Source organism: Hypanus sabinus, chromosome 9, assembly GCF_030144855.1.
Source record: "Hypanus sabinus isolate sHypSab1 chromosome 9, sHypSab1.hap1, whole genome shotgun sequence".
Lineage (NCBI taxonomy): Eukaryota > Metazoa > Chordata > Chondrichthyes > Myliobatiformes > Dasyatidae > Hypanus > Hypanus sabinus.
The window spans coordinates 167,915,232-167,940,820 of NC_082714.1; the positions used below are offsets into that span (position 1 = coordinate 167,915,232).

At 45.3% G+C, this 25,589-nt stretch overlaps 1 protein-coding gene across 1 annotated transcript in view; it reads right to left on the reverse strand.

Annotated features, from left to right (window-relative positions):
- The window catches only part of mmp24 (matrix metallopeptidase 24), a 130,327-nt gene that overhangs the window by 47,040 nt on the left and 57,698 nt on the right, over window positions 1-25,589 (reverse strand). The window contains exons 3-4 of the mRNA XM_059981107.1: window positions 16,979-17,095; window positions 8,893-9,197 (exon numbers count right to left, since the gene is read on the reverse strand). Of these exons, the coding sequence (XP_059837090.1) occupies window positions 8,893-9,197; window positions 16,979-17,095 (422 nt within the window). The remainder of the gene's footprint in view (window positions 1-8,892; window positions 9,198-16,978; window positions 17,096-25,589) is intronic.

Here is a 25,589-nt window from a genome sequence, read left to right on the forward strand (position 1 = left end):
CTCCACTGCAGTCTAAGGCAGAGCATTCCACACATTCACTACTCACTGGCTAAAAACATTCCTCCTTCCCTCTGTTCTAAAAAGTCACCCCTCAATTGTGAGACTGTGTCCTCAAGTTCTGGATACCCCCACCATAGGAAACATCCTTTCCACATCCACCCTATCTAGTTCATTCAACATTCAGTAGGTTTCAATGAGATCCCCCCCCCCCTCCACATTCTTCTAAATTCCAGTGAGTACAGGCCCAAAGCTGCCAAATGCTCCTCATATGTTAACCCCTTCATTCCTGGAACCTCCTCTTGAACCTCCTCTGGACTCTCTCCAATGACAGCACATCCTTTCTGAGATATGGAGCCCAAAACTGCTGTCAATACTCCAAGTGTCTTATAAAGGCTCAGCATTATTTCCTTGCTTTTATAATCTATTCCACTTGAAATAAATGCCAACATTGCATTTGCCTTCTTGACCACAGACTCAACCTGTAAATTAACCTTCTAGAAGCCATGCACGAGAACTCCTAAGTCCCTCTGCACCTAGACACATAGAAACATAGAAAACGGACAGCACAATACAGGTCCTTCGGCCCACAAAGTTGTGCCAAACATGTCCCTAACTTAGAAATTACTAGAGTTACCCATAGCCCTCTATTTTTCTATTTTTTTTCCTGATGTTTGAACCTTCTCTCTATTTAGATAATAGTCCGCACTATCGTTTCTTTTACCAAAATGCATTATCACACTGTTCCCAACACTGTATTCCAACTGGCACTTTTTTTTACTCATTCTCCCAATTTGTCTAAGTCTTGCTGCAATTGCATTGCTTCCTCAGTACTACCTACCTCCCCACCTATCTTTGTATTATTCGCAAATTTTGCCACAAAACCATCAATTCCATTATTTAAATCATTGACAAACAATGTGAAAAGTAGTGGTCCCAATACTGACTCCTGGGGAACACCACTAGTCACTGACAGCCAACCAGAAAAGATCCCCTTTATTTCCACTCGCTGCCTCCTGCCTGTCAGCCATTATCTATGCCAGTAATTTTCCACAGGATTTCATCTTGTTAAGCAGCCTCATGTGGCACCTCATCAAATGCCTCCTGAAAATCCAAGTAAATGACATCCACTGCCTCTCCTTTGTCCACACTGTTTATTCCTTCCTCGGAGAACTCTAGCAGATTTGTCAGGCAAGATTTCCCATGACAGAAACAATGCTGACTGACTTATTTTATCATTAGTCTCCAAGTACCCTGAAACTTCACCCTTAAAACTATTCTCCAACACTTTGAGAGTGGAGAGACACTTGGAATCTTCCAACCCTCTGGGACCATGCCAGAATCAAGTGATACTTGAAATATGTATCAAGTGTGCCTGTGAAGCCGGTGTCTGTACTGGGTGTCGGATGTGGGATGTCTGGGAGACTCCCAGCCTCCCGGACGGCCACATCTGCACCAGGTGTGTCGAGCTGCAGCTCCTTAGGGACCGGGTTAGGGAACTGGAGTGCGGCTCAATGACCTTCGTCTGGTCATGGAGAGTGAGGAGGTGATAGAGAGGAGTTACAGGCAGGTAGTCACACCGGGGCCTCAGGAGACAGATTAGTGGGTAACAGTCATGAGCGAGAAGGGCAAGAGTCAGATACTAGAGAGTACCCTTGTGGCTGCCCCCCTTAACAATAAGTACCCCTGCTTGAGTACTGTTGGCAGGGGGGTGGGGGACCTACCTGGGAGAAGCAACAGTGGTCGTGCCTCTGGCACAGAGTCTGGCCCTGTGGCTCAGAAGGGTAGGGAAAGGAAGAGGATGGCAGCAGTGATAGGGGACTCTGTAGTTAGGGGGTCAGAAGGCAATTCTGTGGATGCAGGAAAGAAGCATGGATGGTAGTTTGGCTCCCAGGTGCCAGGGTCTAGGATGTTTCTGATCACGTCCACAACATTCTGAAGTGGGACGGTGAACAGCCAGAGGTCATGGTACATATTGGTGCCAATGACATAGGTAGGAAAAGGGAGGAGGTCCTGAAAACAGACTACAGGGAGTTAGGAAGGAAGCTGAGAAGCAGGACTGCAAAGATAGTAATCTCGGGAATTCTGGATCATTTGGACCTCTTTTGGTGCAGGTGTGACCTGTATAAAAAGGACGGGTTGCACTGGAATCCCAGGGGGACCAATATCCTGGCAGGGAGGTTTGCTAAGGCTATTGGGGAGAGTTTAAACTGGAATTGTTGGGGGGTGGGAACCAAACTGAAGAGACTGGGGAAGAGGAGGTTGGCTCACAGATAGAGAAAGCTTGTAGACAGTGCGAGAGGGAGGATAGGCAGGTGATAGAGAAGGGATACGCTCAGACTGATGGTTTGAGATGTGTCTATTTTAATGCAAGGAGTATTATGATCAAAATGGATGAGTTTAGAGTGTGGATCAGTACTCGGAGCTGTGATGTTGTGGCCATTACAGAGAGCTTGTTGGCTCAGGGTCAGGAATGGTTACTTAGAGTGCCAGGCTTTAGATGTTTCAGAAAGGACAGGGAGAGAGGCAAAAGAAGTGGGGACGTGGCACTATTGATCAGAGATAGTGTCACAGCTGCAGAAAAGGAGGAAGTCATGGGGGGATTGTCTACGGAGTCTCTGTGGGTGGAAGTTAGAACCAGGGAATGGTCAATAACACTACTGGGTGCTTTTTATAGACACCCAATAGTAACACAATTGAGGAGCAGATAGGAAGACAGATTCTGGAAAGGTCTAATAATAACAGGGTTGTCCTGGTGGGAGATTTTAATTTCCCCAATATTGATTGGCATCTCCCTAGAGCAAGGGGTTTAAATGGGGTGGAGTTTGTTAGGTATGTGGATAAGCCTACAAGAGGAGAGGCTGTACTTGATCTGGTATTGGGAAATAAACCTGGTCAGGTGTCAGGTCTCTTAGTGGGAGAGCATTTTCAAGATAGTGATCACAACTTCATCTCCTTTACCATAGCATTGGAGAGGGATAGGAACAGACAAGTTAGGAAAGCATTTAATTGGAGTAACAGAAAATATAAAGCTATCAGGCAGGAACTTGGAAGCAGAAATTGGGAAGAGATGCTCTCAGGGAAATGTACAGCAGAAATGTGGCAAATGTTCAGGGGATATTTGTGTGGAGCTCTGCATAGGTACGTTCCAACGAGATAGGAAAAGGATGGTAGGGTACAGGAACCGCAGTGTACAAAGGCTGTTGAAAATCTAATCAAGAAAAGAAAAGCTTACGAAAAGTTAAAAAAACTAGGTAATGATAGAGATCTAGAAAATTATAAGGCTAGCAGGAAGAAGCTTAAGAATGAAATTAAGAGAGCCAGAAGGGGCCATGAGAAGGCCTTGGTGAGCAGGATTAAGGAAAACCACAAGGCATTCTACAAGTATGTGAACAGCAAGAGGATAAGACATGAAAGAATAGGACCAATCAAGTGTGACAGTGAAAAAGTGTGTGTGGAACCAGAGGAAATAGCAGAGGTACTTAATGAATACTTTGCTTCAGTATTCACTACGGAAAAGGACCTTGGTGACTGTAAGGATGACTTACAATGGAGTGAAAAGCATATAGACATTAAGAAAGAGGAAGTGCTGGAGCTCTTGGAAAGCATTAAGTTGGATAAGTCACCGGGACCGGACGAGATATATCCCAGGCTACTGTGGGAGTCAAGGGAGGAGATTGCTGAGCCTCTGGCAATGAACTTTGGGGAGAGGGGACAGAACAGGACAGGAGAGGCTCCAGAGGATTGGAGGGTTGCAGATGTTGTTTCCTTATTCATGAAAGAGAGTAGAGATAGCCAAAAAATTATAACTTCAGTTGCTGGTAAGTTGAAGGAGAAGATCCTGAGAGGCAGGATTTATGAACATTTGGAGAGATATAATATGATTAGGAATAGTCAGCATGACTTTGTAAAAGGCATGTCATGCATTTAGAACCTGACTGAATTTTTTGCTGATGTGACTAAACACATTGATGAAGGTAGAGCAGTAGATGTAGTGTACATGGATTTCAGCAAGACATTTGACAAGGTACCCCATGCAGCAAGGCTTATTGAGAAAGTAAGGAGGCATGGGATCCAAAGAGATCTTGCTTTGTGGATCCAGAACTAGCTTGCCCACAGAAGGCAAAGAGTAGTTGTAGATGGGTCATATTCTGCATGGAGGTTGGACACCAGTGGTGCGCCTCAGGGATCTGTTCTGGGACCCCTACTCTTTGTGATTTTTATAAATGACCTGGATGAGGAAGTGGAGGGATGTGTTAGTAAATTTGCTGATGACACAAATGTTGGGGGTATTGTGGATAGTGTGGAGGACTGTCAGAGGTTACAGTGGGATATCGATAGGATGCAAAGCTGGGCTGAGAAGTGGCAGATGGAGTTCAGCCCAGATAAGTGTGAGGTGATTCATTTTGGTAGGTCAAATATGATGGCAGAATATAGTATTAATGGTAAGACTCTTGGCAGTATGGAGGATCAGAGGGGTCTAGGGGTCCGAGTCCATAGGACGCTCAAAACTGCTGCGCAAGCTGACTCTGTGGTTAAGAAGGCATACGGTGCATTGGCCTTCATCAAACGTGGAATTGAGTTTAAGAGCTGAGAGGTAATTTTACAGCTGTATAAGACCCTGGTCAGACCTCACTTGAAGTACTGTGCTCAGTTCTGGTCGCCTCACTACAGGAAGGATGTGGAAACTATAGAAAGGGTGCAGAGGAGATTTACAAGGATGTTGCCTGGATTGGGGAGCATGCCTTATGAGAATAGGTTGAGTGAACTCGGCCTTTTCTCTTTGGAGTGACAGAGGATGAGAGGTGACCTGATAGAGGTGTATAAGACAATGAGAGGCGTTGATCATGTGGATAGTCAGAGGCTTTTTCTCAGGGCTGAAATAGCTAACATGAGAGGGCACAGTTTTAAGGTGCTTGGAAGTAAGTAGGTACAGAGGAGATGTCAGGGGTAAGTTCTTTTGCACAGAGAGTGGTGAGTGCATGGAATGGGCTGCCAGCGACTGTGGTGGAGGTGGATATGATAGGATCCTTTCAGAGGCTCCTGGATAGGTACACGGAGCTCAGAAAAATAGAGGGTATAGGTAACCCGAGGTAATTTCTAAAGTAAGTACATGTTTGGCACAGCATTATGGGCCAAAGGGCCTCTATGGTGCTGTGGATTTTCTATGATCTACGTTCTATCATGATCAATGCATCCGTTATCTCTTCAGCAACCTCTCTCAGGACTCTGGGATGTAGTCCATCTGTTCTAGGTGACTTCTCCACCTTAAGACCTTTGAGTTTGCCTGGCACTTTTTCATTTGTAATAGCAGTGGCACTCACTCCTGCTCCCTGACACTCACAGACCTCTGGCACACTGCTAGTGTCTTCCACTGTGAAGACAGATGCAAAGTACCCATTAAGTTCATTTGCTATTTCTTTGTCTCCCATACAGTTCTGGTTGCCCCACTATAGGAAGGATGTCAAGGCTTTTCAGAGAGTGCTGAAGTGGTTTACCTGGATGTAGCCTTGATGGGAGGACTTGTGCTAAAACCAGAGGCTGGACAAACTTGGTTTGTTTACACTAGAGCAGCAGAGGCTGAGGGGAGATCTGATAGAGATCCATAGGTAGAGTGGCCAGAACAGCATCTGTTTCCAGCGTTGAAATGTTCAATACCAGAAGTCATGCATTTGAAGTGATGGGGTAATTTCAAATGTATCAGGGAAGTTTAACAGAGACTGGCGAGAGGTGGTGAAGGCAAACACGACAGAAGCGTTCAAAAGGCTCTTAGATAGACACGTGAATGTGTAAGAAATGAAGGGTATGGACATTGTGCAGGCAGAGAAATTCGTTCAGTTGGACCATTGAATACTGATTTAATTAGTCCACCACACCATGGTGGGCCAATGGGCCTGTTCCTCCGTGATATGGTTCCATGTTCTGTGAGATGCGTGGAGAGAAGGTGACACAAGTTTCAGGCTCCACACACCGGCTGAGAAGATACTGAAGAAGAATTTCCAACATCTTTTGTTTTTAATTATTGATTGAGTCAGTCTAAGTCGGACTAAATCAGAATTAAGCTGGGGAGGGTGGGAATTTAAACTAAGTCACACCCTGCCATCTAGAAAGGTGTGAGATCGACTATGAATTAATGGGAAAGGTGGCAATCCCATCAGATGGTGTGGGTGGGGAGGATGTAAATGGAACCGCACCTGCACAGATAGAGTCTGACTAGTGGAGGTTCAGTGTTGAAGGTCCAATGAGATCTGGGGATTCGGTGCTTGGAAAAGTTCGGAGTTAGCTGGTAGGAATGACCCTAGCACCAATCAAAAGAAGTCAGAGAGGGGTCAGGGAAATGGCAGTGTATTTAGAAAGAGTTTGGCAGTCCAAATAGAAAGCCAAGTGGATTACAGGAGTATAGTGTGGGTATGGAACAGATCAGTGTGATCATTTCCAACAGAGAGAACAGGGTGATCATTTCTCAGTACACAACTGGCTAAATATCGTAGGTTCCACTTCAGAAAGATTGGACATGTCCTTCACAAAAACAATGACGTGTCACAGGCCGATCTCCACACTCTCTGAATGCCAACGAGGTAGGGCTTCCACAAGAACATCACAGTCCTCACTACAGACAAGGCCTCTCTTCAAGGATCAGAAATATTAGCAGTACAGAAGGTGTTAATATGTAGGCATGTAGATGTCGGTGAAACACCTAGATCTGGCAACTTCTCACCCAAAGCAACGCGAATGGGGAGTACCCACGCAGGCAACGGCTGGGAGAATTCCTCTGAAGAGAAGCTGCACAGGAGGAGTTGAGAGGGAGATGGGATTTTCAGAAGGCCTATGACAAGGTACCACACATTAAGACACTTAACAAGCTACAAGCCCATAGTATTACAGAAAAGATTCTTGCATGGATAAAGCAGTGGCTGATTGGCAGGTAACAAAGACTGGAAATAAAGGGAGCCTTTTCTGGCTAGCTGTCGTTGACTAGCGGTGTTCCATGGGGGTCTGTATTGGGACCGATTCTTTTTACGTTATATGTCAATGATTTGGATGATGGATTTGTTGCAAATTTTCCAGATGATATGAAGATAGGTGGAGGGGCAGGTAGTTTCAGGAAATACAGAGGATACGGAAGGACTTAGAAGATTAGGAGAATGGGCAAAGAAATGGCAAATGGAATACAGTGTCAGGAAAGATACGGTCATGTACTTTGGTGGAAGAAATGAAAGGGTTGACTATTTTCTAAGTGGAGAGAAAATACAAAATACGGAGGCACAAGGGGACTTAGGTGTCCTCGTGCAGGATTCCCTAAAGATTAATTTGCAGGATGAGTTTGTGGTAAGGAAGGCAAATACAATGTTAACATTCATTTCAAGAAGACTAGATTGTAAAAGCAAGGATGAAATGTTGAAACTTTATAAAGTACTGGTGAGGCGTCACTTAAGAGTAGCGAGTAGTTTTGGACCCCCTTATCTTAGAAGGGATGTGCTGAAATTGGAGAAGGTTCAAAGGAGGTTCACAAAAATAATTCTAGGATTGAATGGCTTGTCATATGAACAGCATTTGATGGCTCTGGGACTGTATTCACTAGAATTCCGAAGAATGAGGGTTAGGGTTAGGGTCTCATTGAAACCTATCAAATGGTGAAAGGCCTTGATAAAGTGGATGTGAAGAGGATGTTTCCTATGATGGGAGAATCTAAGACCAGAGGACACAGCCTCAGAATAGTGGGGTGTCCTTTTAGAAAGGTGATGAAGAAGAATATCTTTAGCCAGAGTGATGAATCTGTGGAATTCATTTCCTCAGGCAGCTGTGGAGGCCGAATATTTACGTATATTTAAGGCAGAGGCTGATAGATTCTAGATTGGTCAGGGCATGCAGGTATGTGGGAGAAGGCAGAAGACCAGAGTTGAGAGGATAATTGGCTCAGCCGTATGAAATGGCGGAGCAGACTCGATGAGCCAAATAGACTAACTTTGCTCCCCTATCTTTTGGTCTTAATGGAGAAGTGAGTTGAGGGAGGGGGAGGGGAAGATACATGGCTAGAGTGAATTACAGTTGGGTAGGATATTAGAGGCCCATTTCTGGGCTGAAGGTACACTGTCACTCAGTAGTTTGGACTGCCAGGAAAAAATAGGAATTGGAGACAAAAATTAAAACTTGATAGTTGTTCACAACATTGGGGAAATAACTTCTGAGGGAGCAAAAGCAGATGTTCAGGGGGATTTAGAAATGACCCAATGCTTCTCCCAGAGAAATGGACAGTACACCCTGCATTCTCAAAGAAACTGGCAGTACACCCTGATTTCTCAGATAAACTGGCAGTACACCCGGCTTTCTCAGCCATTGGTAGTTAATGTGTTCAGTTCTGAGTCTTTTGTTGTTTGGGGGTAATTGCTTCTACTCCATCAAACCCCACTGACCCCTGAACCCTGAACCTTAAGGAATAATTGAATAGATTTTTTTCAGTGGAATTGGTGAAAATATTTGAAAACGGTTTATCCTTGTCTGACTCAGTACAGAGCCATTGGTAAGCTCTGCTGAACAGATGCAGCCCCTCTGGGACATAGCAGATACCAACTGACAAGCAATCCCCTCAGTTCTCTCACGCACTGACAATTATGCATGGGGAAGGTGGAATTGTGAAAATACAACAAATACAGAGCTATTGCTGCTGCCCCAGAGCAGTGGTCTGCTGAATCTCCAGCCTTTATCTTAGCTCTGCTGATGAGATCTGTGCACTAATTTAAAGTTCCAAGCTCAAATTAAATTTATTATCGATGTATGCACTGATTATGTTACCATATGCTTCCCTGAGATTCATTTTCTTGCAAGCATTCAGACAGCAAAACTATTTTCAATCACTTGAAGTAATGATTGGGTTGAATTTAAACATGTTCTAACCATCATGATTGGAGTTTCCCAGCGTCCACGGCTCGTCAGAGTCAAAGTGTGTGTCTCCGCCGATTCCTGGCCCAGGGAAGTAAGCATGTGCCAAGAAACCTCCCTCCCCATCGAAGGGGGAGCTGTCACCATGGAAACCGGAAGCAAAGAAAATCACAATGTCTGCTTCCTTTGTGTCACTTTTAATCTCTTGAGAAGATATCTCCTTGAAAGCCAATGGTGTGACTTTCTGCCAGACATTGAATGCACGGCGGATGGCTCGACGTGTCTCAAACTCTCCCACTTTGGGTGTGAAATTGTGAATGCTGTGGAAATGGAAAAGAATGTACAATTAATAATCTTACATCCCAGAGAACCAGTGTTCAACTCTTTCAAACCCCACTAACTCTCCCCCAACCACCCAGATCTGATCCGACCAGGGAACCAGCCTGTAACCTCTTTCAAACCCCACCAACTCTCCCCCAACCACCCAGATCTGATCCGATCAGGGAACCAGCCTGTAACCTCTTTCAAACCCCACCAACTCTCCCCCAACCACCCAGATCTGATCTGACCAGGGAACCAGCCTGTAACCACTTTCAAACCCCACCAACTCTCCCCCAACCACCCAGATCTGATCCGACCAGGGAACCAGCCTGTAACCACTTTCAAACCCCACCAACTCTCCCCCAAACACCCAGATCTGATCCGACCAGGGAACCAGCCTGTAACCTCTTTCAAACCCCACCAACTCTCCCCCAACCACCCAGATCTGATCCGATCAGGGAACCAGCCTGTAACCTCTTTCAAACCCCACCAACTCTCCCCCAACCACCCAGATCTGATCTGACCAGGGAACCAGCCTGTAACCACTTTCAAACCCCACCAACTCTCCCCCAACCACCCAGATCTGATCCGACCAGGGAACCAGCCTGTAACCACTTTCAAACCCCACCAACTCTCCCCCAAACACCCAGATCTGATCAGACCAGGGAACCAGTCTGTAACCACTTTCAAACCCCACCAACTCTCCCCCAACCACCCAGATCTGGTCTGACCAGAGAACCAGCCTGTAACCACTTTCAAACCCCACCAACTCTCCCCCAACCACCCAGACCTGACCTGACCAGAGAACCAGCCTGTAACCACTTTCAAACCCCACCAACTCTCCCCGAACCATCCAGATCTGATTTGATCAGACAAGCAGCCTGCAACCACTTTCAAACCCCACCAACTCTCCCCCAACCACCCAGATCTGATCTGACCAGGGAACCAGCCTGTAACCTCTTTCAAACCCCACCAACTCTCCCCCAACCATCCAGATATTATCCGACCAGGGAACCAGCCTGTAACCACTTTCAAACCCCACCAACACTCCCCCAACCACCCAGATCTGATCTGACCAGGGAACCAGCCTGTAACCACTTTCAAACCCCACCAACTCTCCCCCAACCACCCAGATCTGATCTGACCAGGGAACCAGCCTGTAACCACTTTCAAACCCCACCAACTCTCCCCCAACCACCCAGATCTGATCCGACCAGGGAACCAGCCTGTAACCTCTTTCAAACCCCACCAACTCTCCCCCAACCACCCAGATCTGATCCGACCAGGGAACCAGCCTGCAACCTCTTTCAAACCCCACCAACTCTCCCTGAACCATCCAGATCTGATTTGACCAGACAAGCAGCCTGCAACCTCTTTCAAACCCCACCAACTCTCCCCCAAACACCCAGATCTGATCTGACCAGGGAACCAGCCTGTAACCTCTTTCAAACCCCACCAACTCTCCCCCAACCATCCAGATATTATCCGACCAGGGAACCAGCCTGTAACCACTTTCAAACTCCACCAACACTCCCCCAACCACCCAGATCTGATCTGACCAGGGAACCAGCCTGTAACCACTTTCAAACCCCACCAACTCTCCCCCAACCACCCAGATCTGATCCGACCAGGGAACCAGCCTGTAACCTCTTTCAAACCCCACCAACTCTCCCCCAACCACCCAGATCTGATCCGACCAGGGAACCAGCCTGTAACCACTTTCAAACCCCACCAACACTCCCCCAACCACCCAGATCTGATCTGACCAGGGAACCAGCCTGTAACCACTTTCAAACCCCACCAACTCTCCCCCAACCACCCAGATCTGATCCGACCAGGGAACCAGCCTGTAACCTCTTTCAAACCCCACCAACTCTCCCCCAACCACCCAGATCTGATCTGACCAGGGAACCAGCCTGTAACCACTTTCAAACCCCACCAACTCTCCCCCAACCACCCAGATCTGATCTGACCAGAGAACCAGCCTGTAACCTCTTTCAAACCCCACCAACTCTCCCCCAACCACCCAGATCTGATCTGACCAGAGAACCAGCCTGCAACCTCTTTCAAACCCCACCAACTCTCCCCCAACCACCCAGATCTGATCCGACCAGGGAACCAGCCTGCAACCTCTTTCAAACCCCACCAACTCTCCCCCAACCATCCAGATCTGATTTGATCAGACAAGCAGCCTGCAACCACTTTCAAACCCCACCAACTCTCCCCCAACCACCCAGATCTGATCTGACCAGGGAACCAGCCTGTAACCTCTTTCAAACCCCACCAACTCTCCCCCAAACACCCAGATCTGATCTGACCAGAGAACCAGCCTGTAACCTCTTTCAAACCCCACCAACTCTCCCCCAAACACCCAGATCTGATCAGACCAGGTAACCAGCCTGCAACCTCTTTCAAACCCCACCAACTCTCCCCCGACCACCCAGATCTGATCTGACCAGAGAACCAGCCTATAACCTCCTTCAAACCCCACCAACTCTACCCCAACCACCCAGATCTGATCTGACCAGGGAACCAGCCTGTAACCTCTTTCAAACCCCAACAACTCTCCCCCAACCACCCAGACCTGACCTGACCTGACCAGAGAACCAGCCTGCAACCTCTTTCCAACCCCACCAACTCTCCCCCAACCACCCAGATCTGACTTCGCTCAGTGCAGACAGATGCTGAGCCAATGTTCGGGACTGGAAGTGCACTTCCCCTCCAACTACTATCCCCACCCTCCCTCTCTCAAGCACCCCAAATCCCTGCTCTACAAGTTGAGCACAAGGAAATATATTTACCAAGCAATGACAGCAAATGTATCTCTACAGAGAACAGGTATGGCTCAGTGGCTAATTGACATTTAGAATTCTACTGCCTTAAAACTAGACTAGAAAACTTTTACACCATCCATGTGCAAGACATAAACAGGCAACAGCACATTTTCAGGTGTTTGTGCACAGTGCTGGCGCAAACAGGGCAGATCACTGCCAACTTCGACTCACCCAGTTTGCTCAGCATTTCAGAGCTGACTCAATGGGCTGAATGGCCTAATTCTACTCGTATAAGTCCTATTTCTTATGTTTTATGGTCGTTTCATTCAGAAGTTAAAAACATACTTGATGCGCATTTCTGATTGAATGACACCCACATTCCTTGTACTTCAGGCAGCAAAACAAGGAGCAAACCACATGTTATTGGGACCAGTTGTGAATTCAGGATCATGTGGATATGGATTTTTATAATCAGTGATGTGCTCCGGGAGGTCTAATAAAGCTGGAACATGCATCACAAATGCTAAGACCCAAGGGACTTCAGTGCATGTCTATAGATCTGTACAGGTAGCAGCACAGGTAGATAAGGTGGCGGAGATAACGTGAAAGATACTTGCCCTCATTAGTTAGAGCACAGAATATAAGAGCTGGGGATTCATGTCACAACTTTAAATTTAAAAGATTAGCTTTATTTGTCACACGTATATTGAAACAAACAGGAAAATGCATCGCTTGCATTAAATCCAATCAACCTGCATTGTGCTTGGCAGTCCACAAATTTCACCTTGCTTCCTGCACCAATATACCATTTCCACATCTCACTAACCCTAACCGTTCATCTTTGGAATGGAGGCAAAAACCGAAGCATGTGGAGGAAACCCACGCGGTCACAGGGAGAATGTACAAACCCTTGACAGGCAGCAGCAGGTATTACAGCTGGTGTGATGTAAAGTGTTACACTAACCTTTACACTAGGGTGCTGCACCATGACTTTATCCAATGAGGTTACAGCTAAAGTACTGTGTACATTTCTGGCGATGGCGCTGAAGAGGCTGCAGAGAGTTTTCCCAGAATATGGCCTGGGATACAGACTTCCATTTACAGGAACAGGCCTGGAGAGATTGGGTTTGTATTTTCTTGGAGGAGAGGAAGCTGAGGGGAACCTGAAGGGAATATAGCAAATTATAAGGGAAATAGATGGAATGTCAAGTGAGAATGATTCTTCTGTGTTAGGGACAGCAAACACTGGGGGTGGGAGGAAACAAGTTTAAACTGAGTAAAAAGATTAGACAGAATTTGAGAGCGATTGGAACATAACTCAGGACTCTCTCCAATGACAGCACATCTTTTCTGAGATATGAGGCCCAAAACTGTTGACAATACTCCAAGTGTGGCCTGACTAGTGTCTGATAAAGGCTCAGCATTATCTCCTTGCTTTTATATTTTATTTCCTTTAAAATAAATGCTAATAGTGCATTTGCCTTCAACCCGTAAATTAACCTTCTGGGAGTCTTGAACGAGGACTTCAAAATCTCTCTGCATCTCTGTGTTTGAACCTTCTCTCCATTTAAATAATAGTCCACACAATTGTTCCTTTTACTAAAATGTATTATCATACATTTCCCAACACTGTATTCCATCTGCCACGTTTTTCGCCCATTCTTCCAATTTGTTTAAGTCCTGACGTTATTGCATTGCTTCCTCAGCACTACTTACCCCCTCCACCTATCTTCGTATCATAGAAACATAGAAAACCTACAGCATAATACAAGCCCTTCGGCCCACAATGTTGTAACGAACATGTACTTACTTTAGAAATGACCAGGCTTACCCACAGCCCTCTATTTTTCTAAGCTCCATGTACCTGTCCAGGAGTCTCTTAAAAGACCCTATTGTATCCACCTCCACCACCGTTGTCAGCAGCCCATTCCACGCACTCACCACTCTCCGAGTAAAAAAAACCTACCCCTGACATCTCCTCTGTACTTAATTCCAAGCACCTTAAAACTGTGTCCTCTCGTGCTAGCCAATTCAGCCCTGGGGAAAAGCCTCTGACTATCCACATGATCAATGCTTCTCATCATCTTATACACCTCTATCAGGTCACCTCTCATCCTCCGTCACTCCAAGGAGAAAAGGCCAAGTTCACTCAACATATCCTTATAAGGCATGCTCCCCAATCCAGGCAACATCCTTGTAAACAACACACACAAAATGCTGGTGGAACACAGCAGGCCAAGCAGCATCTATAAGGAGAAGCACTGTCGACGTTCCAAGCCGAGATCCTTCAAATTCCCTGCAACCCTTCCTTGTAAATCTCCTCTGCACCTTTTCTATAGTTTTCACATCCTTCCTGGAGTGAGGTGACCAGAAGTGAGTACAGTACTCTAAGTGAGGTCTGAACAGGGTCCTATATAGCTGTAACATTACCTCTTGGCTAATGAACGCAATCCCATGGTTGATGAAGGCATCGTATGCCTTCTTAACTACAGAGTCAACCTGCACAGCAGCTTTGAGTGTCTGATGGACTCGGACCCCAAGATCCCTCTGATCCTCCACACTGCCAAGAGTCTTACCATTAATACTATATTCTGCCATCATATTTGACCTACCAAAATGAACCACCTCATATTTATTTGGGCTGAACTCTATCCTGCACATTGTGAACTATTCCCAGAAACTTCAGCCATCCCTGCTCTACCATCATCCCTGCCTGTATCCTCCTCCAATTCACCTCTCTCATGCCTCTGTAATTTCCTTTATTCCATTTTGCGATACTGATACATGTGAGTTATACTTCTCCCTGTCAAGTTGCAGTACGAGTTCAATCATATTATAATCATTGGCTCCTAAGGGTTCCTTTACCTTAAGCTCCCTAATAAGATCTGGATTATTACACAACATCCAATCTAAGATAGCCTTTCCTCGAGTAGGTTCAAGTACAAGTTGCTCTGAAAAGCCATCTCATAGCATTCAACAAATTCCCTCTCTAGCGATCCAATATTAAAATGATTTTCCCAATCCCCTTGCATATTGAAGTCCCCCATTACAATTGTGTTATTAACCTTATTACGTGCCTTTTCCAGCTCCCTTTGCAATCTCAACCCCACATCTTGGCTACTATTTGGAGGTCTATATATGATTCCTATAATTGTTTTTTCACCCTTGCAATTTCTTAATACCACCCACAAAGATCTGACATTTGACGATATGTCACCTCTTTCTAAAAGTGTAATTCCATCTCTTATCAACAGAGTCACACCACCACCTATGCCTTCCTGTCCTTTCAATAAAAAATGATATCCTTTAATGTTAAGCTCCCAACTATGGTCTTCTTTCAGCCACGACTCAGTGATGCCCACAATGTCGTACCGACCAATCTCTAATTACACCACGAGTTTGTCCACCTTATTCCAAATGCTATGCACATTTAAATGCAGCACGTTCAGTCCGGCATTCTTCGCCATTTTGAATTTTGCCTCTGTGGTACAATTTAACTCTTTACTCTGTTTGCATTTGCACCCAGACATTGGCTTGTCCTTCCTTACATTCCCGTTACATCTTGTTGGCTCATCCTGCTGTAAACCTGCTGGCTCATCCTCAGCTCTATTATACTGGTTCACAGTCCCCTGCCATATCAGTTTAAACCACTTCCAAAAGCTCTAGCAAACCTGCCTGCACGAATATTGGTTCTCCTTGGATTCAAGTGCAACCCGTCCTTTTTGTACAGGTCACACCTGCCTCAGAAGAGGTCCCAATTATCCAGAAATCTGTATCCCCGCCCCCGCACCAATTCTTCAGCCACACATTTATCTGCCACCTCATTCTATTCCTGTCCTCACTGTCACGTGGAACAGGCAGCAATCCCAAGATTACTGCCACTGAAGTCCTGCTTCTCAGCTTCCTTCCTATCTCCCTGTATTCTTTAGTCAGGACCTCCTCCCTTTTTCTTCCTACGTTGTTGGTAGCACCACTTCTGGCTGCTCACCCTCCCTTTACAGGACATTGTAGACACATCCAGAAACATCTCCGACCATGGCACCTGGGAGGCAAACTACCATCCATGTTTCCTTTTCACTTCCACAGAATTGAGTATCTGTTGCCCTATAACAGCTGGCATCCTCTTCCTTACCCTCCTAACCCTCAGGGCCAGAGGCACGGCCACTGTTGCTTCCCCCAGGTAGGTCCCCCGTCCCTTCAACACCAAGTTTTCAAAATGGAGAACTTATTGTTGAAGGGGGAATTGCATAAGTTCCCAATCCTGTGTGCTTAATGAGTGAACAGTAGTTCTGTACAGTCTGTCTTGTTTTTTGGGAAAAGACCAGAAGAATTCCAGCGTTACTGGATTGAGGCCAGCATCTTCGCCATATCGCATCAAACCACTGGTCCTGAACACAAGATTTTCATATTCAGAGTGCGCATTAGGGAATGTTAGATTGTGGAATTAAATAAATGGATTGTAAAGTGGCGTTCCTGCCAACTCATAATGGACATTATATAGCTGATGGAAGCCCTCATACATTCATTTACCACAGCATATCAACGTGTATTAGTCAAAGGTATTTGTTTAGTCCAGATACTTGGGCTGGCACAGCAGTGTAGTGGTTAGTGTAATGCTTTACCGCATCAGCGACCCACGTTCAATTCTGCAAATGTCTGTAAGGAGTTTGTGTGTTCTCCCTGTGACTGGGCAGGTTTCCTCCAGGGGCTCCAGTTTCCTCCCATGTTCCAAAGATGTACAGGTTAGTAGGTTAACTGGTCACGTGGGTGTAATTGGGTGGCATGGGCTCATTGTGCTGGTAGGGTCACTTACTGTGTTGTATCTCTAAATATAGAAAATCCAACACAATAACTTTATTTCACTGCCGCAGCGGATGTCAAAAACAGAAACGGAGTTACTGAAAGAGACAGAGACCAGTGACCCCCACTGCAGCGGAAGCCCAGTATTGAGGGGGACCTGTGTGAGTGAAACGCCTTTCCAACGCTCGTGGTTTGAGTGTCGGTACCTGTATGTAATGGATTTCTGTCTCCACTTCTGACCGGTTAATGCATAGCGCTTACTCCGCTGTCTCCGGGTAATGTGGGGCAGATCAAGGACACCACATCGGGGTTTCTTCATCCATCTGGCAGCAGAAAGAACAACGAAACTGAGGATGCACAGTAGCACATAACCCGCTTAGTTACTCACTGCCTGCTGGAGGAGGGTGGGGAGGCAAGAGGCATTCTAACCTCTCCACTTTCCCTCAGGTGTTCTAGCTTTGCTAAAGGCAATCAGTGAGAGCTGGGAACAGTAGACAGGTGATTTACTGTCAAACAGGAGCCTGAATCAAAATTCCTTCTTCTCAGAACCCCAAAGTTAAGGTACGAGGGGTGGTTGATAAGTTCGTGGCCTAAGGTAGAAGGAGTCAATTTTAGAAAACTCAGCACATTTTTTTTTCAGCATAGTCCCCTCCTACATTTACACACTTAGTCCAGCGGTTGTGGAGCATACAGATCCATTCTTTGTCGAAGTGGTCCACAACAGAGGTGATTGATAAGTTTGTGACCTAAGGTAGAAGGAGATGAGTTAACTTCAAACGTTCTGCATTATCACTCAGAGTTGACCTGCACTTGCACGTAACGAGAGCGTCTTAGACCTCGAGGTGGTCCACAGCCGGGGTGATTGATAAGTTCGTGGCCCAAGGTAGAATGAGATTAGTTATACAGCTCTCGTTATATGCATGCACAGTTCAACTCTGAGTGAAAATGCAGGGTTTGAAGTTAATAACTCATCTCCATCTACCTTAGGCCATGAACTTATCAATCAGTCCATGCTGTGGTTCACTTCTGGAGGTCCGAGACGTTGACTTCTACAAAGAAGGGATCCGTATGCTCCACAACTGCTGGACTAAATGTGTAAATGTAGGAAAAATAAATATGCTAGGTTTTCTAAAATTGACCCCTTCTACCTAGGCCATGAACTTATCAATCACCCCTCGTATTTTGGAAGGTGACTCCTGTGCAGCCACTATTTCTGGCACCACTTCTTTCAATGCTCTGGGGTGTAGATTACACACTCTGGTGATCTGTAAGCCTTCAGCAATTTCCTCCCAATACTCCTTTCTTCAGTTCCTCCTCCTTAGCTTCCCAACACATTAGAGAGGGGTATGCGGATAATCCAATGTGAAGGATGAACCAAGATGTGTGCTGTTGGATCTGACTGTTTAATTCTCAGACAAAATTACTGAATTGTTATTTTCTATGCAGTTTAACAATTAATTGTTAGCTTGTATTCTGGGTAGTTCTTAAGGAGCACATAACAGTTTAATATGCCTCTAGTAGCTATACAAAGAATAATTCTGGAATGCCGTGGAAGTTTCTATGTTCTGTATTACTTGAATAAGTGCTTTCTCATTGGTGAACATTTCTGGAGTATTCAAATAAGTACTTTCTAATTGGTTGTCTCTTAGCTACAGATTAGAATGTAATTTTTTTTAGAGAGATAAAAATAGCTGTTCCATGCTAGTGCAATCTTTCTTTGTTCCTCTGCTCTTTCTCAACTTAGCAGCAGACCAATCGATTTGAAGAGAGAGAGAGAGCTTCACACAGGCCGGGGAGAAGAGTTTGAAAAACCAGCGTTTCGTGGGGTTTGGCGTATTAGCGGTGGACCAATTGATTCGAAGAGAGAGCACTTTGTACACGTTGTGGAGAAGAGTTTAAAAAAGGGGCGTTTTGTGGGGATCAGCGCATTAACAGCAGACCAATTGATTCGCGATTCATTAGCAGGAGCAAATGAAAATAAAGTGGGGTCAGAGCAGAGTGGCCATTGTGTGAGGGGTCCGGTGTAGGAGTGGGAAATTGAGGCTTTGGCAAGGAGGCACAGGTAAATAGCAGGTAAGGCTTTTGTACTGGTTGAATAAAAAAGTCACTAAATTACACTATTTAAATAAAGTAGGGATGGTGTAGGATCGGGTGATGTGCTGTAGCTGCATGATGTGGGAGCTGCTGGACCCCACTGTGGTTCCTGGTGACCACACCTGCAGTGAGTGTTGGCTGCTCGAGGAACTCAGGCTCAAAGTTGATGGCCTGGAATCTGAGCTTCAAACACTGTGGCACATCAGGGAAGGGAGAGTTACCGGGATTCTCTGTTTCAGGAGGTAGTCACACCCATTAGATTAGCTGCCTCCGATTTGGTGTGTGGTCAGAGACACAAGGATGTGACTGTGAGTGGTGGGTAGTGGGATCCAAGAGACAGCGCTGGAGGAGCCTCAGCCCTTGAGCTTATCCAACAGGTCTGAGATTCTTGCTCCCTGTGTGGATGACAGTGGGGGTTGTAGGAAGGATGAGCAACCTAACTATGGCACTATAGTTCAGGGACACATTCAAGAGGGAGGAGAGAAATGTAGTGGTAATTGAGGACAGTATAACTGTCACGAGCATAGAGTGTCCTGATGGCTGTACCGCCACCCTGGTGCCCGGGTTCAGAACATCTTATCTGACCTAAAGAAGAATTTGCAGTGGGAAGGGAAAGATCCAGTTGGCGTGGTTCATGTGGGTACCAACGACATAGGTAGAATGAGGGAAAAGGTTCTGTTGTGGGAATTTGAGCAGCTAGGGACTAAATTAAAAAGCAGAACAAAAATGGTGGTAACCTCTTGATTACTGCCTAAGCCACTTGCAACCTGGCATAGGGTCAAGATGACCAGAAATTTAAATGCGTGACCCAAGGATTGGTGTGGGAGAAGTGGGTTTGAATTCATGGGAAATTGGCACCAGTTTTGGGGAAGGAGGGAGCTGTACCTATGAGACTGACTCCACCTGAACCATGATGGGACCTGGATCCGAGCGAATTGCTGGAGCTTTTGGAAAGCATCAAGTTGAATCAGTCTCCAAAACCATATGAGATGAACCCCAGGCTACTGTGGGAGGCGAGGGAGCAGATTGCTGAGCCTCTGGCGATGAACTTTGCATCATCAATGGGGATGGGAGAGGTTCCGGAGGATTGGAGGGTGCGAATGTTGTTCCTTTATTCAAGAAAGGGAGTAGAGATAGCCCAGGAAATTACAGACGGGTGAGTCTTACCTCAGTGGCTGGTAAGCTGATGGAGAAGATCCTGAGAGGCAGGATTTATGAACATTTGAGAGGCATAATACGATTAGGAGTAGTCAGCATGGCTTTGTCAAAGGCAGGTCGTGCTTTACGAGCCTGATTAAATTTTTTGAGGATGTGACTAAACACATTGATGAAGGAAGAGCAGTAGATGTAGTGTATATGGATTTCAGCAAGACATTTGATAAGGTACCCCATACAAGGCTTATTGAGAAAGTAAGGAGGCATGGGATCCAAGGGGACATTGCTTTGTGGATCCAGAACTGGCTTGCCCACAGAAGGCAAAGAGTGGTTGTAGACGGGTCATATTCTGCATGGAGGTCGGTGACCAGTGGAGTGCCTCAGGGATCTGTTCTGGGACCCTTACTCTTCATGATTTTTATAAAATTGACTCCTTCTACCTTAGGCCACAAACTTATCAATCACTCCTTATACCTTACTTTTGGGGTTCTGAGTAGAGGGAATTGATTCAGGCTCCTGTTTGATGGTAAATCACCTGTCTACTGTTTCCAGCTCTCACCAGTTGCATTTAGCAATCCTTTTCCATCTCCTGGATGAGGGGAAGTGGAGGGATGGGGAAGTTTTCTGATGACACAAAGGTTGGAGGTGTTGTGCAGAGTGTGGAGGGCTGTCAGAGGTTACAGCGGGACATCGATAGGATGCAAAACTGGGCTGAGAAGTGGCAGATGGAGTTTAACACAGATAAGTGTGAAGTGGTTCATTTTGGTAGGTCAAATATGATGGCAGAATATAATATTAATGGTAAGACTCTTGGCAATGTGGAGGATCAGAGGGATCTTGGGGTCCGAGTCCATAGGACGCCCAAAGCAGCTGCCCAGCTTGACTCTGTGGTTAAGAAGGTGTGCGGTGTATTGGCCTTCATCAATCATGGGATTGAATTTAGGAGCCGAGAGGTAATGTTGTAGCTATATAGGACCCTGGTCAGACCCCACTTGGAGTTCTGTGCTCAGTTCTGGTCGCCTTTACAGGAAGGATGTGGAAGCCATAGAAAGGGTGCAGAGGAGATTTACAAGGATGTTGCCTGGATTGGGGAGCATGCCTTATGAGAATAGGTTGAGTGAACTTGGCCTTTTCTCCTTGGAGTGATGGAGGATGAGAGGTGACTTGATAGAGGTGTATAAGACGATGAGAGGCATTGATCATGTGGATAGTCAGTGGCTTTTTCCCAGGGCTGAAATGGTTGCCACAAGAGGACACAGGTTTAAGGTGCTGGGGAGCAGGTACAGAGGAGATGTCAGGGGTGAGTTTTTTACTCAGAGAGCGATGAGTGCGTGGAATGGGCTGCTGGCAACAGTGGTGGAGGCGGTTACGATAGGGTCTTTTAGGAGACTTTTGCACAGGTGCATGGAGCTTAGAAAAACAGAGGGCTAAGGGTAAGCCCAGTAATTTCTAAGGTAGGGACACATTCAGCACAACTTTGTGGGCCGAAGGGCCTGTATTGTGCTGTAGGTTTTCAATGTTCTATAACTATGGCTGTAGATAAGGCTTTACACCAAATAGTGGGGGTGGGGGGGTGGGTTCAACAGATTGCAGAAGTATGGATAAAGTAAAAAAGAAGTGTGGATAAAGATAAAGAAAAGGCATAAGATAAAAAAAAGAGTGGAGTGAAGAAATCTCAAGTGTAAAAGAGTAAAAGATTACAGAATATTAAAAGCACAATGAGTGTAAGGGCACTTGATCTGAATGCCCATAGTATTTGAAACAAGGTCAGTGAACTTGTGGCAAAAGTCAGTACAAAGAAGGATGATTTAGTGGCCCTTACAAAGACATGGTTGTAGGGTAGACAGGATTGGGAATTAAATATCCAAGGATATCAGGTAACATGGAAGGATAGGCAGGAAGCTAAGGGAGGTGGGGTAACACTTTTAATTAAAAATGAGATCAAGGCGATAGTGAGAGATGATGTAAGATCTAAAGAGTAGAATATTGAATCTATGTGGGTATAGATTAAAAATAAAAAATCACTGGTAGGAGTTGTCTAACGGCCATCAAGTAATAACATTACAATGGCACAGGCAATGAACAGAATTATCTGAGGCATGTAAGAATGGAATAGCAGTTATCGTTTAACTTGCACACAGATTGGCTAAATCGAGTTGGCCACAGACTTCATAGAATGCATCTGTGATGGCTTTCTTGAACAGCATGTTAGTGAACCTACAAGGGAACGTGCTATCTTAGATCTGGTCCTGTGCAATAAGACAAGTAAAGTTAGTGATCTTGTAGTTGGGGATCCTCTTGGAAAGAATGATCACAGTATGATTAAATTTCTAATACAAATAGAGGATACAATACTTTGATTAAAAACCAGTGTATTATACCTAAACAATGGAGACTACAATGGGATGAGGGAGGATTTGGCTAGTGTAGACTGGGAACACAGGCTATGTGGTGGGACAGTTGAGGAACAGTGGAAGACTTTCAAAGAGATTTTTCTCAGTGCTCAACAAAAGTATATTCCAGTTAACAGCAAGGACAATAAGGGTGGGAAGAACCAGCCTTGCATCACAAAGGAAATAAACAAAAGGCATCAGACTAATAGCTCGTGCGTACAAAGTCAGCAAGAGTAGTGGGAAACCAGAAGATTGCGAAAACTTTCAAAAGCAACGAAGTACCACTTAGCGAGCAATAAAGAAAGGGAAGCTAGGTTATGAAAATAAGCTAGCACAAAATATAAACACGGATAGCAGAAGTTTTTATAATTATATAAAATGGGAACAGGTGGCTAAAGTGAACATAGGTCCCTTGGAGGATGAGAAAGGGGAATTAATATGGGTACGAGGAAATGGCCAAGGCTTTGAATGACCATTTTGTGTCGGTCTTCACAGTGGAGGACACATCTAACATGCCAAAGAGAGATGTTATGGATGTAAGGACCTCAATACCATAGCTATCACTAATGAGATAGTGCTGAGCAAACTTGTGGGCCTGAAGATAGACAAGTCCCCTGGTCCTGATGGAATGTAACCCAGGGTACTGAAAGAAATGACAGAAGTTATAGTAGAAGCTTTGGTGATAATTTACCAAAATTCTCTGGACTCTGGGCAGGTCCCAGTGGATTGGCGAATGTCACACCACTGTTCAAAAAAGGATGTAGGCAAAAGGCAGGTAACTATAGGCCAATTAGTTTAACATCTGTAGTTGGAAAAATGCTTGAAGCTATCATTAAAGAAGAAATAGTGAGGCATCTGGAATGAAATGGATCCGTCAGGCAGATGCAGCATGGATTCAGCAAAGGCAGGTCCTGTTTAACCAGAGTACTGGAGTTCTTTGAGGATATTATGGGCTCTATGAATAGAGGGAAAAAAGATGGACGTTATTTACTTGTATTTCCAGAAGGCGTTTGATAAGGTGCCACATAACAGACTTATCCATAAGGATGCATAGAGTTGGGGTGATGTATTATCATGGATAGAGGATTGGTTAACAGAAAGCAGAGAGTTGGGATACATGGGTGTTACTCTGGTTGGCGATCAGTGTTGAGCGGTGTGCCACAGGGTTCAGTACTGGGCCTGCAACTGTTCACGGTATACATGAATGATCTAGAAGAGGGGGCCAAGTGTAGTGCATCTAAGTTTGCTGATGACTCTAAATTGAGTGGAAAAGTAAATGGTGCAGAAGATACGGAGAGTCTGCAGAGAGATACAGATAGGCTAAGTGAATGGGCAAGGGTCTGGCAGATGGAGTACAATGTTGGTCAATCAAGGTCATCCACTTTGGAAGGAAAAATGAAAGAGCAGATTATTATTTAAATGGTAAAAAAAAATTGCAATACGCTGCTGTGCAGAGGAACTTGGGAGTGCTTGTGTATGAATTACAAAAGGTTGGTTTGCAGGTGCAGCAGGCTGTCAAGAAGGCAAATGGAATGTTGGTCTTCATTGCTCGAGGGATTGAATTTAAGAGCAGGGAGGTTATGCTGCAACTGTACAGGGTACTGGTGAGACCACACCTGGAGTACTGTGTGCAGTTCTGGTCTCCTTAGTTGAGGAAGGATATACTGGCTTTGGAGGCGGTGCAGAGGAGGTTCACCAGGTTGATTCCAGAGATGAGGGAGTTAGGCTATAAGGAATCGCCTGGGACTGTACTCACTGGAATTCAGAAGAATAGAAACATAGAATATTACAGCACAGAAACAGGCCTTTTGGCCCTTCTTGGCTGTGCCGAACCATTTTTCTGCCTAGTCTGACCTGCACCTGGACCATATCCCTCCATACACCTCTCATCCGTGTACCCATCTAGGTTTTTCTTAAATGTTAAAAGTGAACCTCCATTTACCACTTCAACTGGCAGCTCATTCCACACTCCCACCATTCTCTGTGTGAAGAAGCCCCCCCTAATGTTCCCTTTAAACTTTTCCCCCTTCACCATTAACCCATGTCCTCTGTTTTTTTTTTCTCCCCTGGCTTCAGTGGAAAAAGCCTGCTTGTTCACTCGATCTATACCCATCATAATTTTATATACCTCTATCAAATCTCCCCTCATTCTTCTACGCTCCATGGAATAAAGTCCTAACCTATTCAACCTTTCTCTGTAACTCAGTTTCTCAAGTCCCGGCAACATCCTTGTAAACCTTCTCTGCACTCTTTCAACCTTATTAATATCCTTCCTGTAATTCGGTGACCAAAACTGCACACAATACTCCAAATTCGGCCTCACCAATGCCTTATACAACCTCATCATAACTTTCCAACTCTTATACTCAATATTTTGATTTATAAAGGCCAATGTACCAAAAGCTCTCTTTAATACCCTACCTACCTGTGACACCACTATTAGGGAATTATGTATCTGTATTCCCAGATCCCTCTGTTTTACTGCACTCCTCAGTGCCCTACCATTTACCTTGTATGTTCTACCTTGGTTTGTCCTTCCAAAGTGCAATACCTCACACTTGTCTGCATTAAACTCCATCTGCCATTTGTCAGCCCATTTTTCCAGCTGGTCCAAATCCCTCTGCAAGCTTTGAAAACCTTCCTCACTGTCCACTACACCTCCAATCTTTGTATCATCAGCAAATTTGCTGATCCAATTTACCACATTATCAGTCAGATCATTGATATAGATGACAAATAACAATGGACCCAGCACTGATCCCTGGAGCACACCACTAGTCACAGGCCTCCACTCAGAGAAACAATCCTCCACTACCATTCTCTGGCTTCTTTCATTGAGCCAATGTCTGATCCAATTTACTACCTCACCATGTATACCTAGCGAATGAATCTTCCTAACTAACCTCCCATGCGGGACCTTGTCAAAGGCCTTACTGAAGTCCATGTATACAACATCCACTGCCCTTCCTTCATCCACTTTCCTGGTAACCTCCTCAAAAAACTCTAATAGATTGACTAAACATGACCTACTAAGCCAGGTTGACTCTCCCTAATATGTCCCTGTCTATCCAAATACTTGTAGATCCTATCTCTTAGTACTCCTTCCAATAATTTACCTACTACTGACGGCAACTTACCAGCCTATAATTTCCCGGATTATTTTTAGAGCCTTTTT